The sequence below is a fragment of the Vipera ursinii genome, assembly GCF_947247035.1.
Source record: "Vipera ursinii genome assembly, chromosome: 3".
Taxonomy (NCBI): Eukaryota; Metazoa; Chordata; class Lepidosauria; order Squamata; family Viperidae; genus Vipera; species Vipera ursinii.
The window spans coordinates 117,160,595-117,187,839 of record NC_139516.1 but is presented as its reverse complement, the minus strand read 5'-3'; the positions used below and the strand labels follow the sequence as shown (position 1 = coordinate 117,187,839).

General features: G+C 40.6%; 1 protein-coding gene across 1 annotated transcript; it reads right to left on the bottom strand.

The window, feature by feature from the left end:
* Window positions 1-21,413, bottom strand: ALDH9A1 (aldehyde dehydrogenase 9 family member A1). Its single transcript, XM_083357552.1, has 12 exons — window positions 21,257-21,413; window positions 18,723-18,921; window positions 16,262-16,407; window positions 13,111-13,240; window positions 11,569-11,703; window positions 10,623-10,819; window positions 9,585-9,725; window positions 8,013-8,201; window positions 3,920-4,007; window positions 1,347-1,488; window positions 924-1,036; window positions 1-244 (listed from the first exon to the last, which is right to left on the bottom strand). Exons 2-12 carry the CDS (start codon window positions 18,901-18,903, stop codon window positions 150-152), a joined length of 1,557 nt encoding a protein of 518 aa, XP_083213678.1. The 5' UTR covers window positions 18,904-18,921; window positions 21,257-21,413; the 3' UTR covers window positions 1-149.
* Between the last annotated feature and the right edge of the window lie 5,832 nt (window positions 21,414-27,245).

Sequence of the window (27,245 nt, the reverse complement as noted above, 5' to 3'; positions counted from 1 at the left end):
GAAAAAGAAACAATGTAATTCAAAATAGTTGTAGGAAAAAAAACCAACGTAATCAAATGCATTGTATAAAACAGTCTGCCTAGGAAAGGCATTAGGATCACTGCCAGCTTCTGTACGTTAACCAGAAGAAATCAACTAGACTAGGGCCATTAGAACACTGATTCTACATTTCCCATTTCCACATAGACTGTCTTCAGCTGGGAATAGTACTCAATTGCTGCTTTGCCATTCTCTCGTCCAAATCCTGAAAAGAGAGATAAATTTATGATAAAATTGTAACCATATGCTCTAAAAATCTGCAAACGATGCATCAGAGAATGAGGAATCTGTCAAAACAAACTTAATAGTCTCATTCCAGAAGTTGGATTCCTAATGATAAAATGTAAATGACAACTTCTTCATGTATAAATCAAGTGTTTTCCCCCCCACCCACTCAGTGAGCAGTTATGAGTCAAACATACAGCTTACAAATCTAACATTGATTTAATACCAGTTTTTCTTCTTATCTCCATTTTAATTTAAAATGCAATGGATACATTTTTGTACTTAAGAAAAGTTTCTTTACAGCACGTATGTTTTATGTAGAAGTCATCCTTACTAAATGGAGCTTACTCATAAAACAGGTTTGTGTAAGTATGTAGGTCCTCTGTCTTATTTTAAATAAATCCAACTTCTTTTTGAAATAAGAGAGATTTCAGAAAGAAGAAGAAATTATCATGAGAGAGGAACAAATCTGGCTAATCTGGCTATCGCTGCTACTGTAAACTGGGTAATAAAGTTCTGCTGCTTTAACTCTGTATGTTGAAATTGTGAAATTTAGTTCATGATCCAATTTAGAATGATTTTTTCATGTTTTGTCAAGTATCATGTAAGCAGCTGCCAACAGCCAAAATATTATTACAGCAAGTTACTGAATGGAATACCTGACATCTTGTATCCTCCGAAGGGAAGCTCCACAGGACTGGCGTTGTAATTGTTGATGAAACACACACCAGCCTGGAGACCAGCTGCTACTCTGTGGGCACGCTGGATATCTCTGTAAAGCAGAAGGATAATTTAAATTCACTCTCATTTCCCTAGTATAAAGCCCATTATTTATTAACTCTTTCCTTGGGATACTGCTAGGGATGTCTGACATTTTAGTGAGGAATCGGAAAGTAAGGATAACATTCATTTTTTTTAATCAAATCAGAACCATGGAGCAAACAGCTTTTTGCCATGCTCCAAGTTGACTGCTTCCAGCCTCACAGCTGTCATAAATGCCTTATTCCTACATACGCAGCTCCACTTGCCACAGCCGTCTCCCCACTCAACCTCCTGAAATATGTTCTCTTTCTTGATTGTACCTGGTGAAGACACCTCCTGCCAGGCCAAAATGTGTATTGTTGGCTCTCTCTAAGACCTCTTCTTCTGTGTCAAAAGGTAGAATAGACATGACTGGTCCAAAAATCTCCTCTTTTACACATGTCATGGTGTCCTTACAGTTTCCTGGAAGCAACACAGGAATGATCATACAGTATTAAGAAAACAGTCAATCTGAATTTATATGAAATGAGAAGGGCTACTTCAGCCTCTAAGAACTAAGTAGAATTTCAGAACTACTTTCTAAAGATCTTTTTTGTAAGATTTAAGATAAACTTTTAAATTAAATAAATGGCCAGAGCACATCCTTAAATACTTAATTTTTAAGTCCCACTTTAGAGAGTTTCAGTTTTAATCATCCGATCATGAAGTTTTTAATGTCTACAACATATCGGGCACTACGTTCTTCAATGCAGTTGGCTTAACTAACCTCAGATCAATCCATAAGGCAATTTTTTCCAGTGTAACTGACACTGCCCCCAGGTCTACATCTATATAACCATGAAAATAGAATCAAAGGATGGAAGGAACCTTGGAGAATTTCTAATCCAAACCCCTGTTTAAGGCAAAACACCTTAGACTATCCCAGTCAAACGGTTGTCCATTTTTTTTCTTGAAGGCCTCCAACAACGGAGTACCCACAACTTCAGGAAATAAGCTGTTCCATTAACTGTTTCTCTTTAGTTCCAAATTGGATCTCTCTTTAACAAGCTTCACCCTTTGCTTCTTGTCCTGCCCTCAGGTGCTTTGGAGAATAATTTGACCCCCTTCTCCCTTTGACTGCCCCTCAAATACCAGAAGACAGCTAACAGGTCACTCCTAATCTTCCTCTTCCTTAGGCTAGATCAGAGGTAAGGAACCTTGGCTCTTTTATGACTTGTGGACTTCAATATCCAGATTTCCTGAACTAGTCAAGCTGACTCAGGAATTCTGGAAGTCCACAAGTCATAAAAGAGCCAAGGTTCCCTACCCCGGGGTAGTCATACCTAGTTCCCTTAATCATTTCTCATGCAGTTTAGCCTCCAGACCCCTTAATATCTTTGTTGCTCTTCTCTGCAATCTTTCTAGGGATTCAGCATCTTTTTTTGTAATGTGGTGACCAGAATTGGATTCAGCATTCCAAGTATGGACTCATTAATGCAGTATACAGCAGTATTATCACTTCTCGTGATCTTGATGCTATCCCTCTGTTAATGCAGCCCAAGACCTCATAGGCTTTTGGGGCAGCTGCAGCACACTGCTGGATCGTACTTAAGTGATGGTCCACTAAGACATCAAGATCCCTCTCACAGTTACTATTGTTGATACAGGTACCACCTATTCTATAGCTGTACATTTAGTTTTTCCTGCCCAAATGCAGGACCTTACTTTTCTCTCCACTGAACTGCGTCCTGTTGGCTAAGGCCCTATGCTCAGTTCTATTAAGATCCTTCTGAATCAAGAGTCTATCTTCCAAGATGTTGGTAATCCCCTCCCCCCCGCGCATTTGATGTTGTCTGGAAATTTGATCAGTTCTCCTTCTATCTCATCTAGATCATTTATGAAGAAATTGAAGAGCATTGGGCCCAAGACAGAACCTTGAGGTATGCCAATGCATACTTCACTCCATGTAGATGTAGTTTCATTGACTACACATTGAGTGTGGTTGGTCAGCCAGTTGTGAATCCATCTGGTGGATATAGGTTGTAGTCTACTTTGTCAAATGCCTTACTGAAGTCTAAGTTAACTATATCCACAGCATTTCCTCGATCCTCTAATTTAATCACTTTGTCAAAGTAGGCAATAAGAGTTCTCTGTCATGATCTGTTTTTAACAAACCAATGTTGATTTCTAGTAATATCAGTGCTCATTCCTCATTCTATTATCTTTCCCAGGATTTTCCTGGGTATTGATATCAGGCTAATTAGTCTGTTGTTTCCTGATCCATTCCCCCCCCTTTTTAAAAAAGATTGGAATCACATCAGCATTTTTCGACTCCAGCAGTAGTTCCCTGATGTTCCAGGAGCTTTAAAAAATTTGTTCAGTGGTTCCAAGATCATGTCTGCCAGCTCCTTCAGACCCATGGGGTGTAAACCATCTGGTTCTGGTAATCTGCACTTATCTAGACTCGATAGGTATTCTCTTACCATTTTCTTGCCTATTTTGATTTGTATTCCTATTCTGTCTTTTACAGCTTCTGATAGGTTGGACTATTTTTTTCCCTTTGCATAAAGGTGATAGCACTGTCTATCGCACAATGTTCAATCTTACCAAGAAGTACCAAGAGGAATTACCCTGTGGTAAATTGGGTGGCCAATAGATTTAATACGTAAGTAAATAAATAAATAAAGTAGGCTGTGGAATTTGTCAAATGCCTTACTGAAAACCAAGTAAACTATATCCACAGCATTTCCCTGATCCACTCATTTTGTCACTTTATCATTTTAATTTAATCACTTTTTAGCACCATGTTATTACCTTGTCTTCACCCTACCCCTTTAGTCTAGTTTAGTAAGAGCAAAGCTTTGACTATGGTTAAAAAGTAGTGCCAATTGCATTAATAATATAGTATCCATACCTAAGACACAAGGAGACATATAAAAGCCATTTTTCAGACTGGGATCATCTGGCACAAATGCATCCCCTCCACACAGGACTTTTACACCCTAAAAAAGTGTAACAGAAGACAATGGTAGAAAAAACCACAATACATTTTAGGTATAATTAGCAAAACGTTGCCAACCTGTACAGGAAGGTACCAAAGCTTAAGTGGATATAATAAAACACTAGACTGGACAGAAGGTTCTTTCTCTTGGTGCAATATCACTGTTGCCAATAGAAATGAATCTTCTCCAATCACATAATGTCATGTAAGTGTTTGAAACCCAAATGGTATGACATTTCACCATAACTGGACTTCAACTCCCAGAATTCCCTAGCCAGCATGCTGATTTGTACTGTGCCCAGAGCCTGCTGGCTGGGGAATTTTGGGAGTCCATCCATCTTAACGTTGCTAAACCTGAGAAGCACTGACTTGAAGTCTTAGTTAGCTCTTCCCTATAAATTCATTTTTAAAAGCAGCATATATGCTAAAGAGGTAGAAATAGACAAGGAACAAAGCAGGGGTTTCAAACTCAATTTCATTGAGGGCCGCATCAGCATTACGGTTGCCTTCAGGGGGCCGGGTGGGTATGGCCAGGGTAGGCGTGGCCTACTGGGTGGACGTGGCTAGAGTGCATATGGCCTACTGGGTGGGCATGGCCAGCTCTACACCATTCTCATCAAGGGTGCCTATGGGGGCCTGGGCAGGAGTGGGACAGATCTGAGGGTCTCTGGGCCAGGGCCAAGGCAGTGTGGGCCATTCCCTCACTGTTTCCAGGATGGCTTCGCAGGCCACATGAAACCACTTCGCGGGCTGGATCTGGCCCCCGGGCCTTGTGTTTGACATGTCTGGAACAAAGTATGTTTTTTCTGATTAAACTAACTCTTGTCTTTATGGATTTTTTTGTTGCAAACTATAGAATTAATTGTAGGGACTTAACACCATAAAACCTTGAAACTCTTAACTTAGCTCAGGTAAATATAGTACAATATAACATAATCAAGATACAAGGTCATTAAGTATAGATTGGTAAGCAATTTCCTTATATAATATCCTGATTAAATTATTCTTTTCTGTATTGTCCCATGGAAGAAACAAACAGTAAGAGATTGTTTTTAATCAGAAGTTTGTATTATTGCACATAACCAGCAGACTGTAAAAATTGCCACCAGTTAATTCAAGAATTTGCTCATTACCTCAGCTTTGTATTACATTAGAAGTGAAAAATGCACTCCCTTTTACTGCCAATGTTGTTTTTACTCGCTATACATTCCAGTTAATTTCATAAAGTGTCTGGCAAGGGGTGGTTATTACTAATGGAGTGTACCCTCCTGTCAGCTGGGAGCTGACAAGATAATTGCAATTGTTGCTTGCTCTTGTTTTCCTTATTGGCTATTGATAAGAGTGAACAGCACATGGACTCTGAAGGGAAGCAATGGCTGATAGGTGCAGTCATGGCCGAAATTGTTGGCACCCCAGAAATTTTTCCAGAAAATCAATTATTTCTCACAGAAAAGTATTGCAGGAACACATGTTTTGCTAGACACAGGTTTATTCCCTTTGTGTGTATTGGAACACAACAAAAAAAGGGAGGAAAAAAAGCAAATTGGACATAATGTCAAACAAAACTCCAAAAATGGGCCGGACAAAATTATTGGCACCCTTTCAAAATTGTGGGTAAACAAGATTGTTTCAAGCATGTGATGCTCCTTTAAACTCACCTGGGGCAAGTAACAGGTGTGGGCAATATAAAAATCACACCAGAAAGCAGATAAAAAGGAGAGAAGTTCACTTAGTCCTTGCATTGTGTGTCTGTGTGTGCCACACTAAGCATGGACAACAGAAAGAGGAGAAGAGAACTGTCTGAGGACTTGAGAACCAAAACTGTGGACAAATATCAACAATCTCAAGGTTACAAGTCCATCTCCAGAGATCTAGATTTGCCTTGTCCACAGTGCGCAACATTATCAAGAAGTTTGCAACCCATGGCACTGTAGCGAATCTCCCTGGTCGTGGACAGAAGAGAAAAATTGATGAAAGGTTGCAACGCAGGATAGTCCGGATGGTGGATAAGCAGCCCCAAACAAGTTCCAAAGGAATGCAAGCTGTCCTGCAGGCTCAGGGAGCATCAGTGTCAGCGCAAACTATCCATCGAAATTTAAATGAAATGAAACGCTATGGCAGGAGACCCAGGAGGACCCCACTGCTGACACAGAGACATAAAAAAGCAAGATTACAGTTTGCCAAAATGTACTTGAGTAAGCCAAAATCCTTCTGGGAAAACATCTTGTGGACAGATGTGACCAAGATAGCTTTTTGGTAAAGCACATCATTCTACTGTTTACCAAAAATGAAATGAGGCCTACAAAGAAAAGAACACAGTACCTACAGTGAAATATGGTGGAGGTTCAATGATGTTTTGGGGTTGTTTTGCTGCCTCTGGCACTGGGTGCCTTGAATGTGTGCAAGGCATCATGAAATCTGAGGATTACCAAAGGATTTTGGGTCGCACTGTAGAGCCCAGTGTCAGAAAGCTGGGTTTGCATCCGAGATCTTGGGTCTTCCAGCAGGACAATGACCCCAAACATACGTCAAAAAGCACCCATAAATGGATGGCAAGAAAGCACTGGAGAGTTCTGAAGTGGCCAGCAATGAGTCCAGATCTGAATCCCATTGAACACCTGTGGAGAGATCTTAAAATTGCTGTTGGGAAAAGGTGCCCTTCCAATAAGAGAGACCTGGAGCAGTTTGCAAAGGAAGAGTGGTCCAAAATTCCGGGTGAGAGGTGTAAGAAGCTTGTTGATGGTTATAGGAAGCGACTGATTTCAGTTATTTTTTCCAAAGGGTGTGCAACCAAATATTAAGTTAAGGGTGCCAATAATTTTGTCCGGCCCATTTTTGGAGTTTTGTTTGACATTATGTCCAATTTGCTTTTTTTCCTCCCTTTTTTTTGTTGTGTTCCAATACACACAAAGGGAATAAACCTGTGTCTAGCAAAACATGTGTTCCTGCAATACTTTTCTCTGAGAAATACTTGATTTTCTGAAAAAATTTCTGGGGTGCCAACAATTTCGGCCATGACTGTAAGTTGCATTCCTTACAGACTTAGAAAGGGAAATAGCAATAGAAATTGGGTTATATATGAAGATGGAATGGGAATGAACATTAAAATGAAAACAGGACTAATAAATGTTCCCTTGCATATTTATTAGCACAGAAGTAAGATCCCTAGCTAGTCTTGGTCATTTGTATCTCTCTGAGGACCCAATAAATGAGTACAAACTTCCTAGGGTTTTTTATGATTGTAAACTGCCCAGAGTTACCCTGAGGTAAGATGGGCAGCCAATAAATTTTATAAACAAATAAAGAAGCAAAACTAATAGACCAGACCCCTTTCCCCATTGAGTTTAGGTACACACACACATTCACATATTATACCTATTTATTTCTTTTCTATTTATTTATACTATAGAGATGAGGCATTTATTTATTTTGCATTAGTGAATGGGCATAAAAAGCGTTGAGGCATATTTTCCCCTTTAAAATCATCCAAAAAGGGCTCCACTGCTCACTAAGATGATACCATAACTTTACCAGCCACATGAGTTGCAGCCCTTACAGTCAAAACAGGTTAAACAAACCTGCATGTTTATTTAACATTACTGTCTTAAATTAGCTGAATATAGGTCGATGGGAGCCACACCACGTGACCATAAAAAGAATTCTCTATGGTAAACACAGCTCAAATCTGAGTTCTCCCACAATAAGAGGTAGACACTAATATAAAATCTACCACCAAGCATGCCAAATTTTATTCCAGATGTGGTTTGTACTCATTGTTTTTAGTAACCCAATTATAGTTGGTTAAACAGATGTGCCTAGATCAGATAGCTTTTCCCTGGATGGCCATAAACTGTACAGACACAGAAAAGCACTTTTATTCTATCTTCAATACTCAGTTTTGCACATAATATATAATACAATGTTCTAGCACCTCCTGTGGCAGAAGAGTGAAGTGTTTTCAGTAGCCCAATCCCTCAGGATAAACCTCAGTAAAGATAATGCTCACCTGCTCCTTTGCTTGTTTAACAAAACTCAAGACCTTCTCCAGGTGTGCCTTGTTGATAAGTGCCCCCATCCTTGTAGTTTGCAGCAGGGGGTCACCAATTTTGATGTTCTGAGTCTGTTTCACAACTTCTCTGGTGAAGGCATCCAGGATTGCTCGTTGTACAAACACACGAGTACCATTGCAGCACACCTGAAGCACAGGAACAGGCTTAAAAAAGGACCCATTTCCTGAATTGACAGGCTTAGAACTAACCAACCTGTAACTATCAACTCAAAGGTAGATCTCCACTTACGACTACCCTTGGGCCCAGAATTTCAGTCAGTGAGTAAAGTAGTTGTTAAGTCAGAAGCCATGTAATCACTTTGCTCAAGGACCCCAAGTCTGGCTCTCCAAGTTGCAGCTGTTAAGTGACCCACACAGGTTGTTAAGTGGAGTGGCAGGGAGAAGGCCTGGGCCTCTCGGGTGTAGCAGAGTAGGGAGCGGGCACAGGTCTTCCACCATACACATTTGCTGGCGTTTTCACTAGATTTGAGGTCTGTTTCTCCAGTGGGCTGAGAGATTTCACCTCTGGAGGGGAAATCCTTCAGCATGTTAGATCTCAAATCTGGTGAAAACCCTAGCAAATACCATTGTTCTGAAAGGCACAGAATGCTGATGTTCACTAGTGTTTTCACCTTTGAAGTGTGTGGGGGGGGGGAAATGCTGGCATTCACTAGCATTTCCATCAGATTTGAGATCTGGTGGGTTTCCTCTCACTGCACAGAGGGGAGGAGAAGTCCTTTAGCATGCTGGAGGAACAGATCTCAAATTCTACATTCCCTCCATTTGCAATCTTCCCTGACAGCTTCCTCCAGTGATTTTCTGGGGAAGCTGCCAGAGAAGATTTCAAATGGTGATCATAGGACTCTTGGCAACTGGTCATAAATGTGAACAAATTGCCAAGCACTTGAAATATGGTCATTTGATGGCAGTGGGTGTGATGCAAAATTTATAATGGTCAAAAGTGGTTTATGGGCAGTAAAGCACCCATTCAAACTCTGTCATGCCTGCAAAGAGTCATTAAATAAGTTGAGGACTACCTGTACTGACATTTCTGCACTGATTTAATATCTCTTTGGAATTGCAATCAGTAACAAATATCAGTAAGTCAAATCAAATCTAATAATTACACATAAGGTCTATGAGGAGTGAATAGAGGAACAGAGCTGCTTCTTGAACAACAAACATTACAAGTTAATACGAGTCCTAAAAAGCAATGAACATTGGAAAAAAAATGGATCTTACAACACAGTGCCAATGATAAAGCACAATTTTTTTCTTAGAGATTCTGATAACCATTTCTGTATTGCCATATTTTACGAGATACAGCAAATTTCTTCTCCAGCTATGGAATTTAAATAGACTTTTTAAATGATTTATTTATTTATTTATTATTTGGATTTATATATCGCCCCTCTCCCGAAGGACTCGGGGCGGTGTACAGGGCAATTAAAACACTATATACAACACATAATATACAAAAAATTAGTCATATCCACAGCTTCCTCTCTGTTAGATAAAAACATTACATACCTCACCCTGGGTAAGAAAATTAGCCATGAGGGCTCCTTTCACAGCATTATCCAAAACACAGTCAGAGAAGATAATGAGGGGCGACTTTCCTCCTAACTCTAAAGTAACAGGTTTGATCCCTTTGGCTGCCGCTTCCATAATCTATTGGGGGGGGGGGAGAAACAGAACAAGATGTAGCAGCTAACACAGGCAATTATAATTCTATTTTCTTGGTAAATGCAAAGAGTCTCCGCTAGAATTTGTTGAATAAGAATCCATCTCACATACAAAATTATTGCTCTCTTTTAGTGAATTAGTCAGGACACAGCTGAACATTTCCAAGCAGATATCTCACATAAATGTGCTAATTTTTGATATAAACATCTAACACCCAAAGTTATACTATTAAAGTAGCAATGGGCCTTTATTCAGTCATTTTTGATATGAATATTAAGAAAGTTTTTTCTTCTTCTATTCTTAAGGAACATGTTTTATTTGAACTGTTGTTAATTATGTATGTTACTGTTATTTTCACTATGAAATGTCAGTTACTTCAGCATATAAAAAATAACTTATAAATACACTGAGTAAGGATTACTGGATAATTTTTTACCAACATGCAATTCAGAAGTAGAATCTGGATTAAGAAGTGATCTCCACATTTTCAAAGAAGGGCCATCCAAGCATTGAATACAAGAGCAATGACGACACCCGCATAGGCCTGGTCTTTGTGCATCGTATTCAAATGCACATCTTTAAAAAACCTGCAGACCTTGAGATTGCAATGGAATATCTGTAGATTTGGCAACTGGCAAATATGTAAATTGGACAACAAACAGGTCTACCAGCCTCTCAAACTGGCAGTTCTGATAAGTAGCAAAACAACTCTTCTAACTGATGTTAGCGTAGTTGCATGTGTGTGAATAAATTGTCAAGTCATTGGAGAAGGGACAAATTGCATTAGGACTGCTTCAGAAATCAAACCTTTTTAAACTTTATCATTCAATAGCGACAGTACTGAATACACACACACGCATGCACACACACACGTATATATACCTTAACACCTGTGGGAACACTCCCAGTGAATGAGACTTTGGCCACATCTGGGTGCTGGCACAGGAATTGGCCTGTGGCAGCTCCACCTTGCACCACATTGAAAAGTCCCTTAGGAACACCAGCCTTATTGTAGATTTCTGCCAGCAGCACAACAGAGATGGGGGTGAAGGGAGAAGGCTTGAAGACCATGGCATTACCTAGGTAGCCCAATTCACAAGAATAAAAAGAATGGATACTCACTTTCTGTCTAGAAATAGCTTCAATTGCAATCAAATGAAAGAGTGATATTGAAGAAGAAAAAATGTTTCAGTCCAACTAAGACAAATTAATATAGACATCCAGATTATTGTATCCACCCCACTTAATTTTTGAAGCTAAATCAATGCCAGTGTCCATAAAGTGGTCTCTTCTACTATTAAGGTAAAGGTAAAGGTTCCCCCGCACATGCGTGCTAGTCGTTTCCGACTCTAGGGGCCGGTGCTCATCTCCGTTTCAAAACCGAAAAGCCAGCGCTTGTCCGAGGACGTCTCCGTGGTCATGTGGCCAGCATGACTAGACGCCAAAGGCGCACAGAACGCTGTTACCTTCCCACCGTAGTGGTCCCTAATTTTCTACTTGCATTTTTTTATGTGCTTTCGAACTGCTAGGTTGGCAGAAGCTGGGACGAGTAACAGGCGCTCACTCTGTTACGCGGCACTCGGGATTCGACCCGCCAAACTGCCCACCTTCTGATCGACAGGCTCAGCATCCTAACCCACTGAGCCACCGCGTCCCTCTTCTACTATTACTGTAGTGTTATTATTCAGTTCTAACAACTCCACTGGCTCTTTCTTCCCCGTTTTCACATCTCAAATGGTAATGACGAACACCAAGAAAGGCAATCCTCGACTACTAGTTTCTGTGAATGAAATTCATTCATTTGCGTCAAAAAGTTAATTTATTTTACCACAGGCCAAAGCAGGGGCTGATTTCGAGCAGGCAATCTGAAAAGGGTAGTTCCAAGCCCCTATCCCGACACAGACTCCAAGAGGTTCTCTTCTGGTATAAGCGAAGGATCCCTCAGGAAGCTGGACATGTTCACCTAAGTAGAAAAGACAAGAGAGATCCAGTCGTAAGAAATACAAACCAATTCTCAAAAATGAGAAGCAGAGTAATTAATTAAAAAGGTTTTATGTTCTGTTCTGTTCTACATATTACCTTCCTCAATGACTATGGAAGCCTACTGATCTTCTATTCTAATTGTTGAAGAACAGACTTTTCCCCTCATACGGTTAATACAAAAACTGGATGCTCCAGAAAAAAATGTGGATAGTCCAATCGGGCCCTTCTTTCTAATTCACTAACCTGCGTGGAATCCCAGCAAATCATCAAATTAAATAATCAAAGTGGACAGAAGCAGAGTTATTTTTACTTCTTTCAACAAAACAGTCATTTCTTGCAGGTTCTCCTGCTTGAGCTGGGGACTGGACTAGAAGACCTCCAAGGTCCCTTCCGGCTCTGTTCTGTTCTGTTCTGTTCTACATATTACCTTCCTCAATGACTATGGAACAGCAAAAATCTGGATTCTGCCCAGCACGGACAAGGATAGTAATTTCCAAATTTTATTCACTGTCATCACATATACCTTCCATCAGAATTCTACCAAACACCTTCCCAATATTGCACAGTTTTTCTAAAAGCTCTTGAAAAACATTTGACCTATCATTCATAAGCAATTACTCCTACTGTTCTTTCATATGTATTGACAATTACCTGGATGATACAATCTCATACCTCTATTATGTATGTTAGCCCTTTTAGCCTTTCATTCATAAACTACATCTTCACTTTCATGCCTGTATGCATCAACTTCACTGCATAAGATCACATTTTCAACTCTATTAATCATGGTCTTCTGTTAAATCATAATCATCTCTTTATATTAGTTCACAAGCAATACATTTCTTCATTTCATTCATTAATTCATGCTTTTTACCATATACCCCTCCTACATTTAAGAACATAGTTTTTCCATATTGCAGAAGTCAAGAGATAGGATTGAGGTTTTCATATAATAAAAAAGAAACTATTTCACCAACTTTAATCATACCCATGGCACTTGCAGCATTGCCTGCTAATGATTAGGACATAACATTCCACAACTTTTGTCAAATTTTGGAAAGTGTAACACAAGATTCATTTTGAGCAATTTCAAATTATTCTATGCAAATTAAGATGAATGATCTAAAATTTACCTTGCTAGTCTCCCATGCCCTGTTAATCTGGAAGTAAGTACTAAAACATTCAAGAACAATTCTGCTATTCTACATCAACTAGAGCTCAAATAAAGTAACCTTTGCTCTAAGACTTTTCCCTTGGAAGTACCTGATATTAATTCTTAATATTAAGTACTTATATAAAATTGTATTAATTAGTTTTATTTAAGGAGACAGTAGACCAAGGAATTAAGAAAGGGACAGAATTAACAAGCAGAACATGTAACAGCTACCTGCTAAGGAGCCAGCTAGACCAGCATAATACTGCAGGCATTGCCAAGATATATCAATGTCTGCGAGAGCTTCAAAGATGGATTTCCCATTGTTGATCGTTTCCATGGTGGCAATTTCTTCTCTTCTTTCCTGGAATCCAATACACAGCACAGAACATGCTAAGCAGTAGCAAGACATTTTCTATTTTTTAAGGATCTATTAAAATATTTAAACCGTTTAATAACTGAAGCTCTCTGGACAGTTTACAATAAAGCACACTAAAAAGGTACAATTTGAATAAAAACATATATAATAAAATTACAAATAAAAAGAACAAATCCTGAACAGCCTTTGTACATATTGCACTTCAAAAGAAAATTCTAAAAAAAAAAAAAAGCTGAACAATAGAATATACGGCATGTGATTTACAACTGCATGCATTTTTACAAGTGAAGCAGAATACAAATACGATACATTTGGTCAAATTTGAAAACTATGATCTGCTTGATCAACCAGCAAGGTGAATAATTCTTTTTCAATGAGACTAGATCTTGAAACATGAAAATAGCAGGTAATCGGAGCACTGGCAAAATTTCAGAAAAGCCTATGCATGTGCAGTTAAATATGTTAGGGTGCTATAATCACATATCAGGAGTAGACCAGATGAGACATTTCACGAGACATTTCCCTAGCACTGCTTAAGTCTGCTGAAATTTAATGGAACAGTTTTCAGTCAGCATGGCAAAATAAGGACAGGAACAGGAGACCTCTGGAGATCTTTTTCCTATACAAATCTCTCAAACCCAACAAAATTTTCATTAATGACACCCAGACATTGGAAAACTTCCTATAGTTTGGAATCTGGTCAAGAGACAGTTATAATCCCTGTCTCAAAATTTGCCCATCCTTATAGTACACCATGAAGTACACTGTGCATTCCAAATAGACCAGGTTTCTACCATCTTGTCCAAAAAAGAACACACTGATTATAGGAACAGGAATTAGTAATTGTTGTATTAATTTGGTATTTTAACTTTGCAGTTTATTTAAGAATGAAAAGGAGTCTTTCTCAGATAGTCAAAAGACTTGTCAATGTCTTTTTTCTTTGTAGCTAATTAAACGTCTAATGTCTAATTAAATATGCCTGATATTTAGAGGTCTGGTGTCTCTGATCCTGGAGATAGCATGTACTCATGGACTATTAACCAATGATACATAGCCACATCTTCTGGTAATGAATTCTGATCCTTATGTGAAGTATTTTATCTATCCAACACTTTCCATTATTAAAGGTAAATGGATACTCCAAGTTCTTTTATTGTGAGAAAGAAAAAATGCTTATTATTAATATTCTTTTCACAACATTCATAATTCTATAAACCTTTATCATGAGTTGTCTTTCTTGCTTTTTTTCTAAATTAAAGGTAAAGGTTCACCTGCACATGCGTGCTAGTCATTTCCGACACTAGGGGCCGGTGCTCATCTCCGTTTCAAAGCCGGAGAGCCAGCGCTTGTCCGAGGACGTCTCCATGGTCATGTGGCCGGCATGACTAGACGCCAAAGGCGCACGGAACGCTGTTACCTTCCCACCGTAGTGGTCCCTATTTTTCTACTTGCATTTTTACGTGCTTTCGAACTGCTAGGTTAGCAGAAGCTGGGACGAGTAACAGGCACTCACTCTGCTACACGGCACTCGGGATTCGACCCGCCAAACTGCCGACCTTCTGATCGACAAGCTCAGCGTCATAATCCATTGCTCCAAATGCTGGAACTCCCCCACACTAAATCTGTTTGTCCTTTCCTGCATCTCTTCAAGAAATACCTTGCGTATAGAATAGAATAGGACTTGAAGGGACCTTGGAGACCCTATATCATTTCAAACAAATGGCTTTTCAGTCTTTTTAAAAAACCTCCAGTGACGAAGCACCCACAACTTCTGAAGGCAAGCTGGGAGCCATATCCACAGACAGGCATAAAAGCCTTAAATGCTTATACAGTAATGCTCAAAGCTTGGGGAACAAGCAAGGTGAACTAGAAGCAATAGTACATGAGGATAGGTATAACATAGTTGGCATTACAGAAACCTGGTGGGATGAAACCCATGACTAGAATGGACTGATGGGTGGAAACAAATTGTTCAAAAGACAGAACTAGAAAAAGAGGAAAATACTACATATCTACAGAAATGCACATGATCAAAGATAAAAGCCCTCTAGGATCAATATGGGTTAATATAAAAGGGGGAAAAGTGACATTGCCATAAGGGTATACTACAGGCCACCCAAGCAATCAGAAGAAATAGATGGAACTCTTTGCCAAGCAGTTAACAAATGTACTGTATGCAGGAAGCATACCACAGTACTAATGGGAGACTTCAACTATCCAGATATCAATTGGGAGACAAACTTTGCAGCAAGTGGGAGATCAAACAGATTCCTAACCAACCCAGCCGACAACTTTGTCATCCAAAAGGTAGAGGAGGAAACTAAAAGTAAAGCTATACTGGACCTAATTCTTACTAATAGAGAAGATAGAGGGAGTTGAAGTTGCCAGACCTTGGGGGGGGGGGGGAAAGTTTGTTAAAAACAGATCGTGCCAAAGCAATCTTATTTCATTCTTTGATAAAGTGACCAAATTAGTTGACTAGTGAAACACTGTGGACATAGTATACTAAGATTTCAGTAAGGCATTCAACAAAGTAGACCGCAATCTACTGCTTGATAAGTTCGAAAAAGGTAGAATAGACAACATCACCATCAGATGGATTTGTAGCTGGCTGACAAACTGTACTCAATGAGTAGTCCTCAACGGTACTACATCCACATGGAGAGAAGTTCTATTTGAACTCTTCATTTCTTACACTGTACAGCTGCTTGGGGAAAACTAGAGTAGTGAAATTAACAGATAATATTAATGTGGAGATAGGATCTGACCTGTTTCTTTAAATCACTTCAAATCAATTTATGATCTGTACACAATCTGAGGCTTACATATTTTTCTTCCTTGTCAAAAGTGACAACACAGCAATCATAACCAGAATTATCCTGATTCCTGGGAATCAATGTGTATCCTATCCACCTGATCCTAGCCAGGTTCCATAAAAGTCGGTGTACCCCCAATACTAATAAACTTGCCAACACAACCTTACAATATGGCTTTTATATCACATACCCGGATAATTCGGGCTGCCTCCAGCAGAATGCTGCTCCGTTCCATTCCCGATTTCTGCCTCCATATTTTGAAAGCAGCATGTGCACTCTTTACAGCCAGATCTACCTCCTTTTCACCAGAGAAGGATAAGTTCCCAATAATTCTGCCTGAAGAAGAAAAAAGGCAGTTCAGTTAGCCAAAATAGATCAGCAATGCTTACTTGGCAATGCTTATTAACACTATCCATAAAGCTACATGCTAAGAAGTGAAAATGACTTAAGTAACAATTCAATATTACAGCACCCTTCTGTCACAGTTTCAATACATCCACAAAGGAGGTTCCACTACTTCTTAAGGACTTTGTTCCCTTTTCTGAAAAGACTTTAGTGTTATGATTTTTTTTCTTTTTAACATCCAATTGAAATCTACTTCATAAATTAAATATCCCGTCTTGGAGGAATAATGCTGAACAATTTCACCTCATCTTCCACATTGGAATATTCTTTATTGGCCAAGTATGATTAGACACGTGAGGAATTTGTCTCCAGTGCATAAGCACTCAGTGTACATACTAACAACAAGGTGATAAGTCATAAGATAATACATTGTAAAATACCATCATAAATCATAAGATACAAACAAGTGATAAATCATAAGATACCAATAGTAGTAGGTTGTAGGAAAGATGATGATGAGAAAAATAATAGCAATACAGCCCTATTACATGGGTAAATATCTTTAGGCATAAGACAATGCTGTGGGAATTAGGTGTTTGACAGAGTGATGGCATGGAGGAAAAAAACTAGCTTTGTATCTAATTGTTTTGGCATGCAATGTCCTATAGTGGCATCCTGATGGGAGAAGTTGAAACAATTTATGTCCAGCATGTGAGGGGGTCTGTAAATATTTTCTCAGCCCTCTTTCTGCTTGTGCAATATACAGGTCCTCAATGGAAAGAAGGCTGGTTGCAATTGCTTTTTTCTGCACTCCTACCTGTTGAAGTCTGTACCTTTCCTGTATGGTTGCTGTGCCAAACCAGACAGTTACAGAGGTACAGTGATAGATTCAGTATTTCCTCTGTAGAACTGTATCAACAGATCTTTGGGCAATCTGAGCTTTCTGAGTTGATGCAGGAAAAAACATCCTTTGTTGTCCCTTTTTAATGATGATTTACTATTAGTACACAACAGAAGCTATCTATCATTATTTATTTATTTTTTAAAAAAGACCTATATTATCCAGGTGCAGATTTTGTATATTAATTAAGTCAGGACTAATGTTGGCATTTGAGTAGCATACCAGAGGTCACACTCAGTATAGGCTTTTTTGGGAAAACAAAGAAAAGACCTGAGGAAAAATATTAATTTTATTTTATTTGCATTTCAGTATACGTATAATTAAATATACTGTATTACTCTTTAAATGTATATTTACTACTTTTCCTTTGATTACAGGCTGGAAACTTTGTGGTTAAGCAACACGGTCATAAGTAAAAAAAATTGGTACCACACAGCTTAGCAACAGTAGTTCTAGCAGTCCCACTTGCTGAGGGCTGCACAGGTCGTTAAGCAAGGACCTCATGCAACTTTCCACTACCCCCCCATTGATTGTGAGAAGCTGAAAGGGAACTTTTGGGAAATCTGATCATGGGACCTTAGCACACTACAGCATCCTATCATGAGATGGTCACCAAATACCCAGATTACATGACCATGGGGATGCTGCAATGGCCTTAAATAGAAGGACTAGTCATAACTACCACTCAGTCAATGCTGTCTTAAGTTAGAAATGAAATAAAAACATTTTAAGAATTTGGCAAGTGATTCATATTTGGGGTCATTATTACACTCCATATTAACATGAGACTGAAGGAAAGCCTTTTCCGTTTCATTGACAGCATGCTGAGTGATGGAAAAAAGTGCAAAGAGCACCGATTTCATTGTGCAATAGTACTTTCTAAAATGAAAAATCGCAACCACTTTGTAATCCAAAGCTAATTTCAAAATATATGCCTAAATATTCCTGTATTATTTGTACTGGCATCAGCACTGATATATGCTAAGGCATGTACAGCAGAAGGCCCAGTTATTTTTTTCTGCTTCCACAGTGAAAAAAACCTTTTTGATACAGAAATTTTTCTAAAAACAATCATCATGATCTAAAAGTATATTCCTAGATAAATATAAATTTTGTATAAATTACTTTACTTATACATCTTGCATAAGAATCCTCAAAATTTTCTTCTACCAGTATCAGAAGATTAATAAATTGTGCCATAAAAAGCGTCAGTAAATATATTTGAAAAAGAATATCTTTTTTCTCTTGTATTAGTTATTTATCTAATTATCTAATAGGATGTAAATGTCAGTTATATAACTTCTAAGTTAGCTATTCCTGTGGGTGTGAAAAGAGGTCAACATTATATAGCTGTAGAACATTAACTCCCTAAAAATTCAATATCACAATTACAACAAATGATTACCAGTTGCTGGTTCATAGATCTCCTCACTATGATCCCCATCCACAGGCTGGTGACGGTCACCTTCTCGGTAGTTGAGAGGTTGCTGCAGTTGAAATGTACCAGTAATGGTGCTCATTGTAGTAGAATGGAGTAAACGAGGAAAGCCACGGAGAAGAAATAATAAACTGGAACTAAGAAGCATTCGAAGTCTGATGCAAAGCTGCAGAGGATGTAATATATGCATACTCTGTGACAAGGTATCTTATGTAAAGTACAGATTCTTTAGAATCAATATGGCCATTAGTTTTCTTGCAAAAATAGAAGAGTTTTACCGCTGCCTTTTAATATTATTAGTTTTATGTCGCATCTTTATTTTCTACAACTCAAGTTGGTGTACATAATGTTCCCACCTTCTTTTCCACACAACAACCCTATGAGGCAAGTTGGCTGAGAGAGGGACTGGCCCAAAGCTAAGTTTCATGCCCAACTTGTCAGCTCCCCGTTTCTTGTTCAGCACCTTAACTATTATGCCAAACTGGCCCCCTAGGATTCCCAGTGTAGCCTGGGGTTGTCTCCCATACAAGCATAGCCTTGCATAATTTTTTCCAAGATCAGCCATTTGTGTTATATTTAGTTCAACTATTAAATTGGGCACTTGGGAATGGCCTAGTGCATGGGTAGGCAACCTCGGCTCTTTTATGACTCATGGAGTTCAACTCCCAGAATTCCCGAGTCAGCATAGCTGGCTCAGGAATTCTGGGAGTTGAAGTCCATGAGTCATAAAAGAGCAGAGGTTGCCTACCCCTGACCTAGAAGCTTCCAAGCTCCCTTCCAATTCTATAAATTGGTATTATCTTTCAGAAAACCTTCCACAATAGTTTAGGGGGGGAAAGGCAAAATATTTTTATTATCAAATTCAATACTTGTGGGCACTCATTTCTGTACCAGAGAAGCTGTATAAAGTATTATAGGTTGTATAATCCATTCTCGAGCATAATTACATTATTAGATGGAGCCTTGGTGGAGCAATGGGCTAATGCCTCCTTAAGTAACATCAGCTGCCTGCAATTAGTGCAGGTTCGCGTCCCACCAGGCTCAAGGTTGACTCAGCCTTCCATCCTCCCGAGGTAGGTAAAATGAGGACCCAGATTGTTGGGGGCAATTAAGCTGACTTTGTAATAATGCCGCTTGGGGGTGTGTGTGTGTGAAAGCCCTAATAAGCAGGCATATACATAGAATGAAGGCTACTGCTAAGCTTGTAAGCCGCCCTGAGTCTTCGGAGAAAGGCGGGATATAAATGGAATTAAAATAAAAAATAAAAAAATAATAAAATGCCTCCTTAAGTAACACCAGCTGCCTGCAATTAGTGCAGGTTCGCGTCCCACCAGGCTCAAGGTTGACTCAGCCTTCCATCCTCCCGAGGTAGGTAAAATGAGGACCCAGATTGTTGGGGGCAATTAAGCTGACTTTGTAATAATGCCGCTGGGGGGGGCTGAAAGCCCTAATAAGCAGGCATATACATAGAATGAAGGCTATTGCTAAGCACTTTGATTTATGCTTAGATTGTAAACCGCCCTGAGTCTTCGGAGAAGGATGGGATTAAAATAAATAAAAATAAATAAAAAAAAATATTTAAATTTATAGTTGATTTATGCATCCAATTCGACACACCCACTCGATACACAAAAATGCATTTTGTGATACATTCTACTCCGTGCGTGCGCGCGTGTAGCTAATGGATTAACACTTAAGAACCACGGTCCGGTCAGTAACTTGTACCTACGGCTAGGATATGGAGAACACAAGGATAACGTAAGATTATCGCGGCTCAGAAAGCAGCTGGGGGAAAAAAAACACAGAGGGAGAAGATGAAACAGGACCCGCCTTCGTTTTATAAACCTCAGGCCTAAAACCCATTTTGGGAAATGGAAATACCTCTTGACAATTGGAAAAAAAGTGTCGTATTGCAGGCAAGATAAGAGCACCCGCTCCGAAAAGAACAACCCGAAAAACAAGGCGCGTCCCTTCCGTATCTACTTTTCCCAGCAAGGGAGCGAGAAAGTCGCTCTTCTAATCGGAGCAGGAACGTCTTCCTGCGCGCGGAGCGTTTCAAATGGGAGAAGAAGAAAAAAATTGGACCGAATGATCCATTAAGGGAGACCCTAGATCAGGCGTCTTCAAACCTGGCCCTTTTAGGACTTGTGGACTTCAACTCCCAGAATTCCTCAGCCAGGCACGCTGTCTAAGGAATTCTGGGAGTTGAAGTCCACAAGTCCTAAAAGGGCCAGGTTTGAAGACCTCTGCCCTAGATTGCTCTGCAGCAGAGTATGCGCGGGTGCAATCATAATCGGTAGGAACAATCTATTGCAAAAAGCAAAGAAAAACCAACCCACTCCCGATTGTCCCTTCACTTCGACTATGACAGCGCCCTGTCCGCGATGAACGAGAAAGCAAGAGGGTTCGGATCCCGAGGCAGACTTTTGAGTGGAACTATTTCTCGCTCGCTGATCCGTAAGCCGCCTCCGCGCCTCTTTTTAGTCGTCGCTCATACTCACGTTTCAGCGCCTGCACCTGCGCGGCCGAGAACCAGCCTTCGACGTGGAGGAGCTTTTTGCCTCCTTTCTACAGCTCCGCCCCCTCCTCTTGTAGGAAAGCCCCACCCTCGAATGAGGCGAAAAGGGGCGAGCGAGTTCAGAAATTGGCTCGCGTTTGGGATTGCGCATCGAATCCGCCTCCTGCGCTATTGGCTGGTTGTGCGAAAGCCTCGGAGGAGTTGCCCGGGGGCCTCGCTCGTCGTCCAGGGTTATGTTTGCTGAGGAAACAAGTATGCGCTGCCCATAGAAGAGAGTTTTAAGAATGCCTTCCCCGAGAGCGGCGTTTCCCCCGAGGGCCTCGGGCAGGGGAAGGCAACCTCGGCTCTTTTAGGACTCATGGACTTCAACTCCCAGAATTCCTGAGCCCAGGAATTCTGGGAGTTGAAGTCCATGAGTCATAAAAGAGCCGAGGTTGCCTACCCTCGGGCAAGGGAGAGAATAGGGCGGAGAATTCGGGTTAAAGTAGTCAAAACAATTTGCCCTGTCGTTGTCAACACCCTCATAATTCTCTATGACTTCTCTCGCTCTGCAAGATCATTAATTCATAATTTTATATATTATAATTTAATAAATAACTGTAATCCCCAGGACATAGGTTTTTAAGAAGAGACTGGACAGCCATTTGCCTGAAATGGTATAGGGCAGGGGTCGGCAACCTCGGCTCTTTTATGACTCGTGGACTTCAACTCCCAGAATTCCTGAGCCAGCTATGCTGGCTCAGGAATTCTGGGAGTTGAAGTCCACGAGTCATAAAAGAGCCGAGGTTGCCGACCCCTGGTATAGGGTTTCCTGCCTGAGCAGGGGGTCGGACTAGATGACCTCCAAGGTCCCTTCCAACTTTATATTATTATTATTATAGGGTAGCAAGGCAAGAGGAAAACTGTCAAAAGGTATTTTTTGAGGGGGAAAAAATGTCCCGATACTCGATCCCAGTACTTTGCTCGGTTTTAATTTGCCCTGTAAACCGCCCTGAGTCCCTCGGGGGAAAAGGGCGGTATATAAATCGAAATAAATAAATATTTTGCCGTGTACTATTTTTCCGAGCCCTAACTGAGAACAGGAAAGCAGGACGCTTCCCCTCCAAACTTGTTTTTTCCTCTCCAAAATGCTTATATATTCCAAGTATTGCAGATCCAGAAATATCAGCACAGCTATTGAATGGAGCTAAGTACTGTGGAATTACAAATGTCTCACATTATTTTTGAACAGTGTGAGGTACGCAAGAAACGTACATGTTGTAATTTTCCATTTCTGCTAAAGGAATAGGCATATAGAGGCACTTAGCTAAGGTACTTTTAGGAAAGGATGTAAACGAGGAATAGAAACTACACTGACTTGAAAGTATACTTTTAGAATAGTGCACGCTATTGTAGAATAGTATATAGCTTATAAATAACATAATCCATTTATATAAGGTTTATTCTTTATAAAAAACTGTCTAGAGTTAGTATTTTAAAGTGTAACTATGAAGCAAAGTGCAGCCATATTTAACCGAAGCATGAACTCTGTTACACACATAGCTTCTAGATGCAAAGCAAGCATTCTTATAGATAAATAAGGGAAGACATAAATCTTTTATAATTGCAATTATCCAGTTTGTGTAACAGTTCACCTTGTAGATAAGACTGTACCCTTAGGATGTTACAAATCATGTCACAGAAAAGGGAGTGAAGATAACAGACAGGAACAAAAGGGGCATTGATCTAATAATTGGAGGGTCTGGTAATTGTAATGATTGCTAGGTGGTCAGAAAGCATGTGACCAGGTGGGCCTATCAAGTGGGCTCACTTTGGAAGGATCTGGCGTGATGCACAGACAGGGTATAAAAACCTATGCAAAAATTGATTCAAGTGTGGACTCTGGGAATTGCCATTACCAAGAGTTCCACCGCTTTTGCAAAAGCTTTAATAAAACTTGGGAGTTGAATTTTTATTCCTCACAACAGCTAGCAGTAGTGGCATTTCAGTGTGGAACACATTCAATTTCCATCCTAATGAGGCAGATTATATTCCAAGTTGTCTTTGCCCAGAATATTAATTTAGAAGAACCTTCTGACATTTGGAACTGGCCTTTCATTTATGATAAGGTCAACATTTTTACTGAATCATTTATTTGATTTCTGCAATATATCAATAAATTACTCATTCCTGTGTTAGACTTCAGACTCAGTACAAATTGCAGACCAAGCAGTTTGGTCTGTGGTAATAAAAAGTCTGAGACAATATAGTGGGGGAAAAACCAGGGCAGGGATACATTTTTTAAAAGTATTTCTTCTGTCTACTTTGTAGGCTTAAAAAACTGAAACACAAAAATCACAGTATACCAAGGCATCCTTCCCCCCTCTCTCCCCCCCTTTACATTTTCTTCTTGTTAAGCAGCTGAAATAGCTTTACAATGAAGTGATGGGCTCTTGGCAAGTAACTAAGAGGTTAATCATTTGCTCTGTGGAATGTCTAGCATTAACATAATTGAAAAGAAAAAATACAGGAACAAAGCTTGTGCAACACTAGAGCTAGTTGAGAAGGCATGCTCCAGGCCCCCTCCATTAAGCAATGTAATCGAGCACAAAATCATGCCTTCTCAGTGGCATATGCCCTATGGAACAGCATCCCCTTGATAGTTTAATCCTGCTAGTGTTTCACAAGGCATTGGAAACTAGCTGTTCTCCCAGCCAAATGGGTCGGGGGTCCTGGTGGTAGTAAATGGACACTGCGGTTTCCTTGGTCTTTGCCCAGAATATTAATTTAGAAGAACCTTCTGACATTTGGAACTGGCCTTTCATTTATGATAAGGTCAACATTTTTACTGAATCATTTATTTGATTTCTGCAATATATCAATAAATTACTCATTCCTGTGTTAGACTTCAGACTCAGTACAAATTGCAGACCAAGCAGTTTGGTCTGTGGTAATAAAAAGTCTGAGACAATATAGTGGGGGAAAAACCAGGGCAGGGATACATTTTTTAAAAGTATTTCTTCTGTCTACTTTGTAGGCTTAAAAAACTGAAACACAAAAATCACAGTATACCAAGGCATCCTTCCCCCCCCTCTCCCCCCCCTTTACATTTTCTTCTTGTTAAGCAGCTGAAATAGCTTTACAATGAAGTGATGGGCTCTTGGCAAGTAACTAAGAGGCTAATCATTTGCTCTGTGCAATGTCTAGCATTAGCATAATTGAAAAGAAAAAATACAGGAACAAAGCTTGTGCAACACTAGAGCTAGTTGAGAAGGCATGCTCCAGGCCCCCTCCATTAAGCAATGTAATCGAGCACAAAATCATGCCTTCTCAGTGGCATATGCCCTATGGAACAGCATCCCCTTTATAGTCTAATCCTGCTAGTGTTTCACAAGGCATTGGAAACTAGCTGTTCTCCCAGCCAAATGGGTCGGGGGTCCTGGTGGTAGTAAATGGACACTGCGGTTTCCTTGGCCCTGTAGTTATTTGTTGGAGTTGTTTTAATTAGGTAAGCCAGAGTGATTTGTGTGTGATAGGCAGCTATATAAATAAGAATAAAAGAAAATATGGCCAGAGGGAAGAACCCTGATTAGTAGACTTATGCTTAAGGTAAAGGTAAAGGTTCCCCCGCACATGCGAGTTAGTCGTTTCCAACTCTAGGAGCCGGTGCTCATCTCCGTTTCACAGCCGAAGAGCCAGCGCTTGTCCGAAGACATCTCCGTGGTCATGTGGCCGGCATGACTAGACACCAAAGACGCACGGAACGCTGTTACCTTCCCACCATAGTGGTTTCTATTTTTATGTGCTTTCGAACTGCTAGGTTAGCAGAAGCTGGGACGAGTAACAGGCGCTCACTCTGTTACGCGGCACTCGGGATTCAACCCGCCAAACTGCCAACCTGCTGATTGACAAGCTCAGCGTCCTAACCCACTGAGCCACCGTGTCCCTACAGACTTATGCTTAGATAACAGTTATATTATGAGGAAGATATACAGAACAGGATAAACAACTCAAGAATTTTTGGACATCCTGGGAGCTGCAAGGAAACATCACCAATATGTCAATAGAGTGATTTAAGGGCAACCTATAAGACAAATAGGCAATTTGTAGCCTCTATGGCATCTCCTAACATATGTAATACGAAAGGTATTAGGAAAGATGGTCAAGTAGCCAATCTGCAAGCAACTAGAATGCTACTATTACTAGAGCAGGTGTCCCCAACCCCCGGTCTGTGGACTGGTACCGGGCCGCAGCATGCCAGCAACCAATCTGCACAAACAAGCAAAGCCCCATCCGCAGGATGCAGGCAGCACACAAAAGCACACATCCTCTGGTCTTCAGAAAAACCTCTCTCCACAGAATCAGTCCCTGGTGCCCAAAAGGTTGGGAACCTCTGTACTAGAGTCAACACTGATCAAAAAGTAGCAGCATTAGATTAACCATATCATTTAAAAACCGAAATCAAATGTAGATGCATTTGATTATAGTAAAATGTTGGATAATTTGGTATTTTTGTCACAAGGTGATTAAATATGGGCCAGAGAGAACTGCAATCTAATGCAGGGCTTTTCAACCTGTGGTACATTGGCACCTGGCAGGTGGTACGTGACCATCCTAGAAGTGGTAGTGGGGGAGGGGAATGAGTTGAACCGATGGCAGCACTGCACAAGCCTGAGTGAGAGATGGCTGGAGCTGCAGGGCTGTCAGGGCTCAACAGAAGCACCAGGATCAGTGCCAGATTCCAGCTCTTTCCTTTGCGGGGAAGGGGGCAGGGATGAGGCTTCCACATTCCTCAAATCTGGGGCAAAGCAACAGGAACCGGAAGTTTCAATCGCCTGGACGACAGTAGCAGGCTCGGCTGTGCTGCGCTGGAAGTGCAAGGTAGCGGTGCCCATGAAAACTGATCGGAGGGAAAGTGGAGCAGAAGGGAAATCTGAAAAAAAAACCCATCTCTGGACACCATTTTCCCCTTTCTGAATGCGAGGATTTGATCCTGAGAAACCACTGCTACCTGGCCATCCGCTGAAGGAGCTTGGAAGGAGCAGAGCCCTGGGATCTTCGCCACCCTGGGCTGCCTGGATTCGGGAATGGCTCATGCAGCGCAGAGAACTCTTCCCCAAGGCTTGCAGTGGCTCTTCCTGGCCACCCTGATGGTCCTGTGACAGGCAAGGGGGCAGCAAGAGGAGGGGGTGCCACCTGCTATGGGGGCTTTGACCTGTACTTCATTTTGGATAAGTGGCCTGGCGTCACGGCGGCTGTGCCGGATGAGGCTGGGCTGCATGGGGCACTTCGTTTCAGGATTTTCCTCCAGAAAATCTGTGAATTTATTGCCAAGTAACTTTCTTTGATGGATGTAAACCATCTCTTTTAAACATTTTTTCATTGGACCAGCTACAGACATTGTGACTAATATAACCAAAGCCTTCCCCTTTACACCACTGCTTTAGCCACATACATTGAATTCTGCTATATGCTGGCCTTTTCCATTTTGCTCCTTATACACTGGTAAAACCTCTGAAAAAGTAAGTCTACAGCCTATCCTGCCCCAAGCTCTGGAAATCATTCTGCACAGAGAGTACATCTTTTGGGGACAGTTTGTTAGTGCCAAGATGTACAATAGCCTCTGCATCACAGTTCTTGCTGGCATTCTTATTTCAAAAATATGCTTCTTGTGCCTACTGCAGTAGCACTTGGAAGACATCTGACTTCTTTTGAAACCTCTCTGTCCTTTCCTAAATTTACATCCCTTATAATTGAATCACCAACCAGAAGGTGGCTTCTCTTTTTGGATGCCTTTCTCTTCTTGCATGACTAATGTGTTTCTTCCCCGCACTGATCCTGGCACTTCTGCTGAGCCCTGACAGTCCTACGGAAGGGAGGGAGGGAGATGTGACTGAGAAGGAGGGAGGGGAAAAGGAAGGAACCCCCCCCCCCAGTAACCACAATGCTAATGCGGCCCTCAATGAAATTGAGTTTGACACCCCTGATATAAA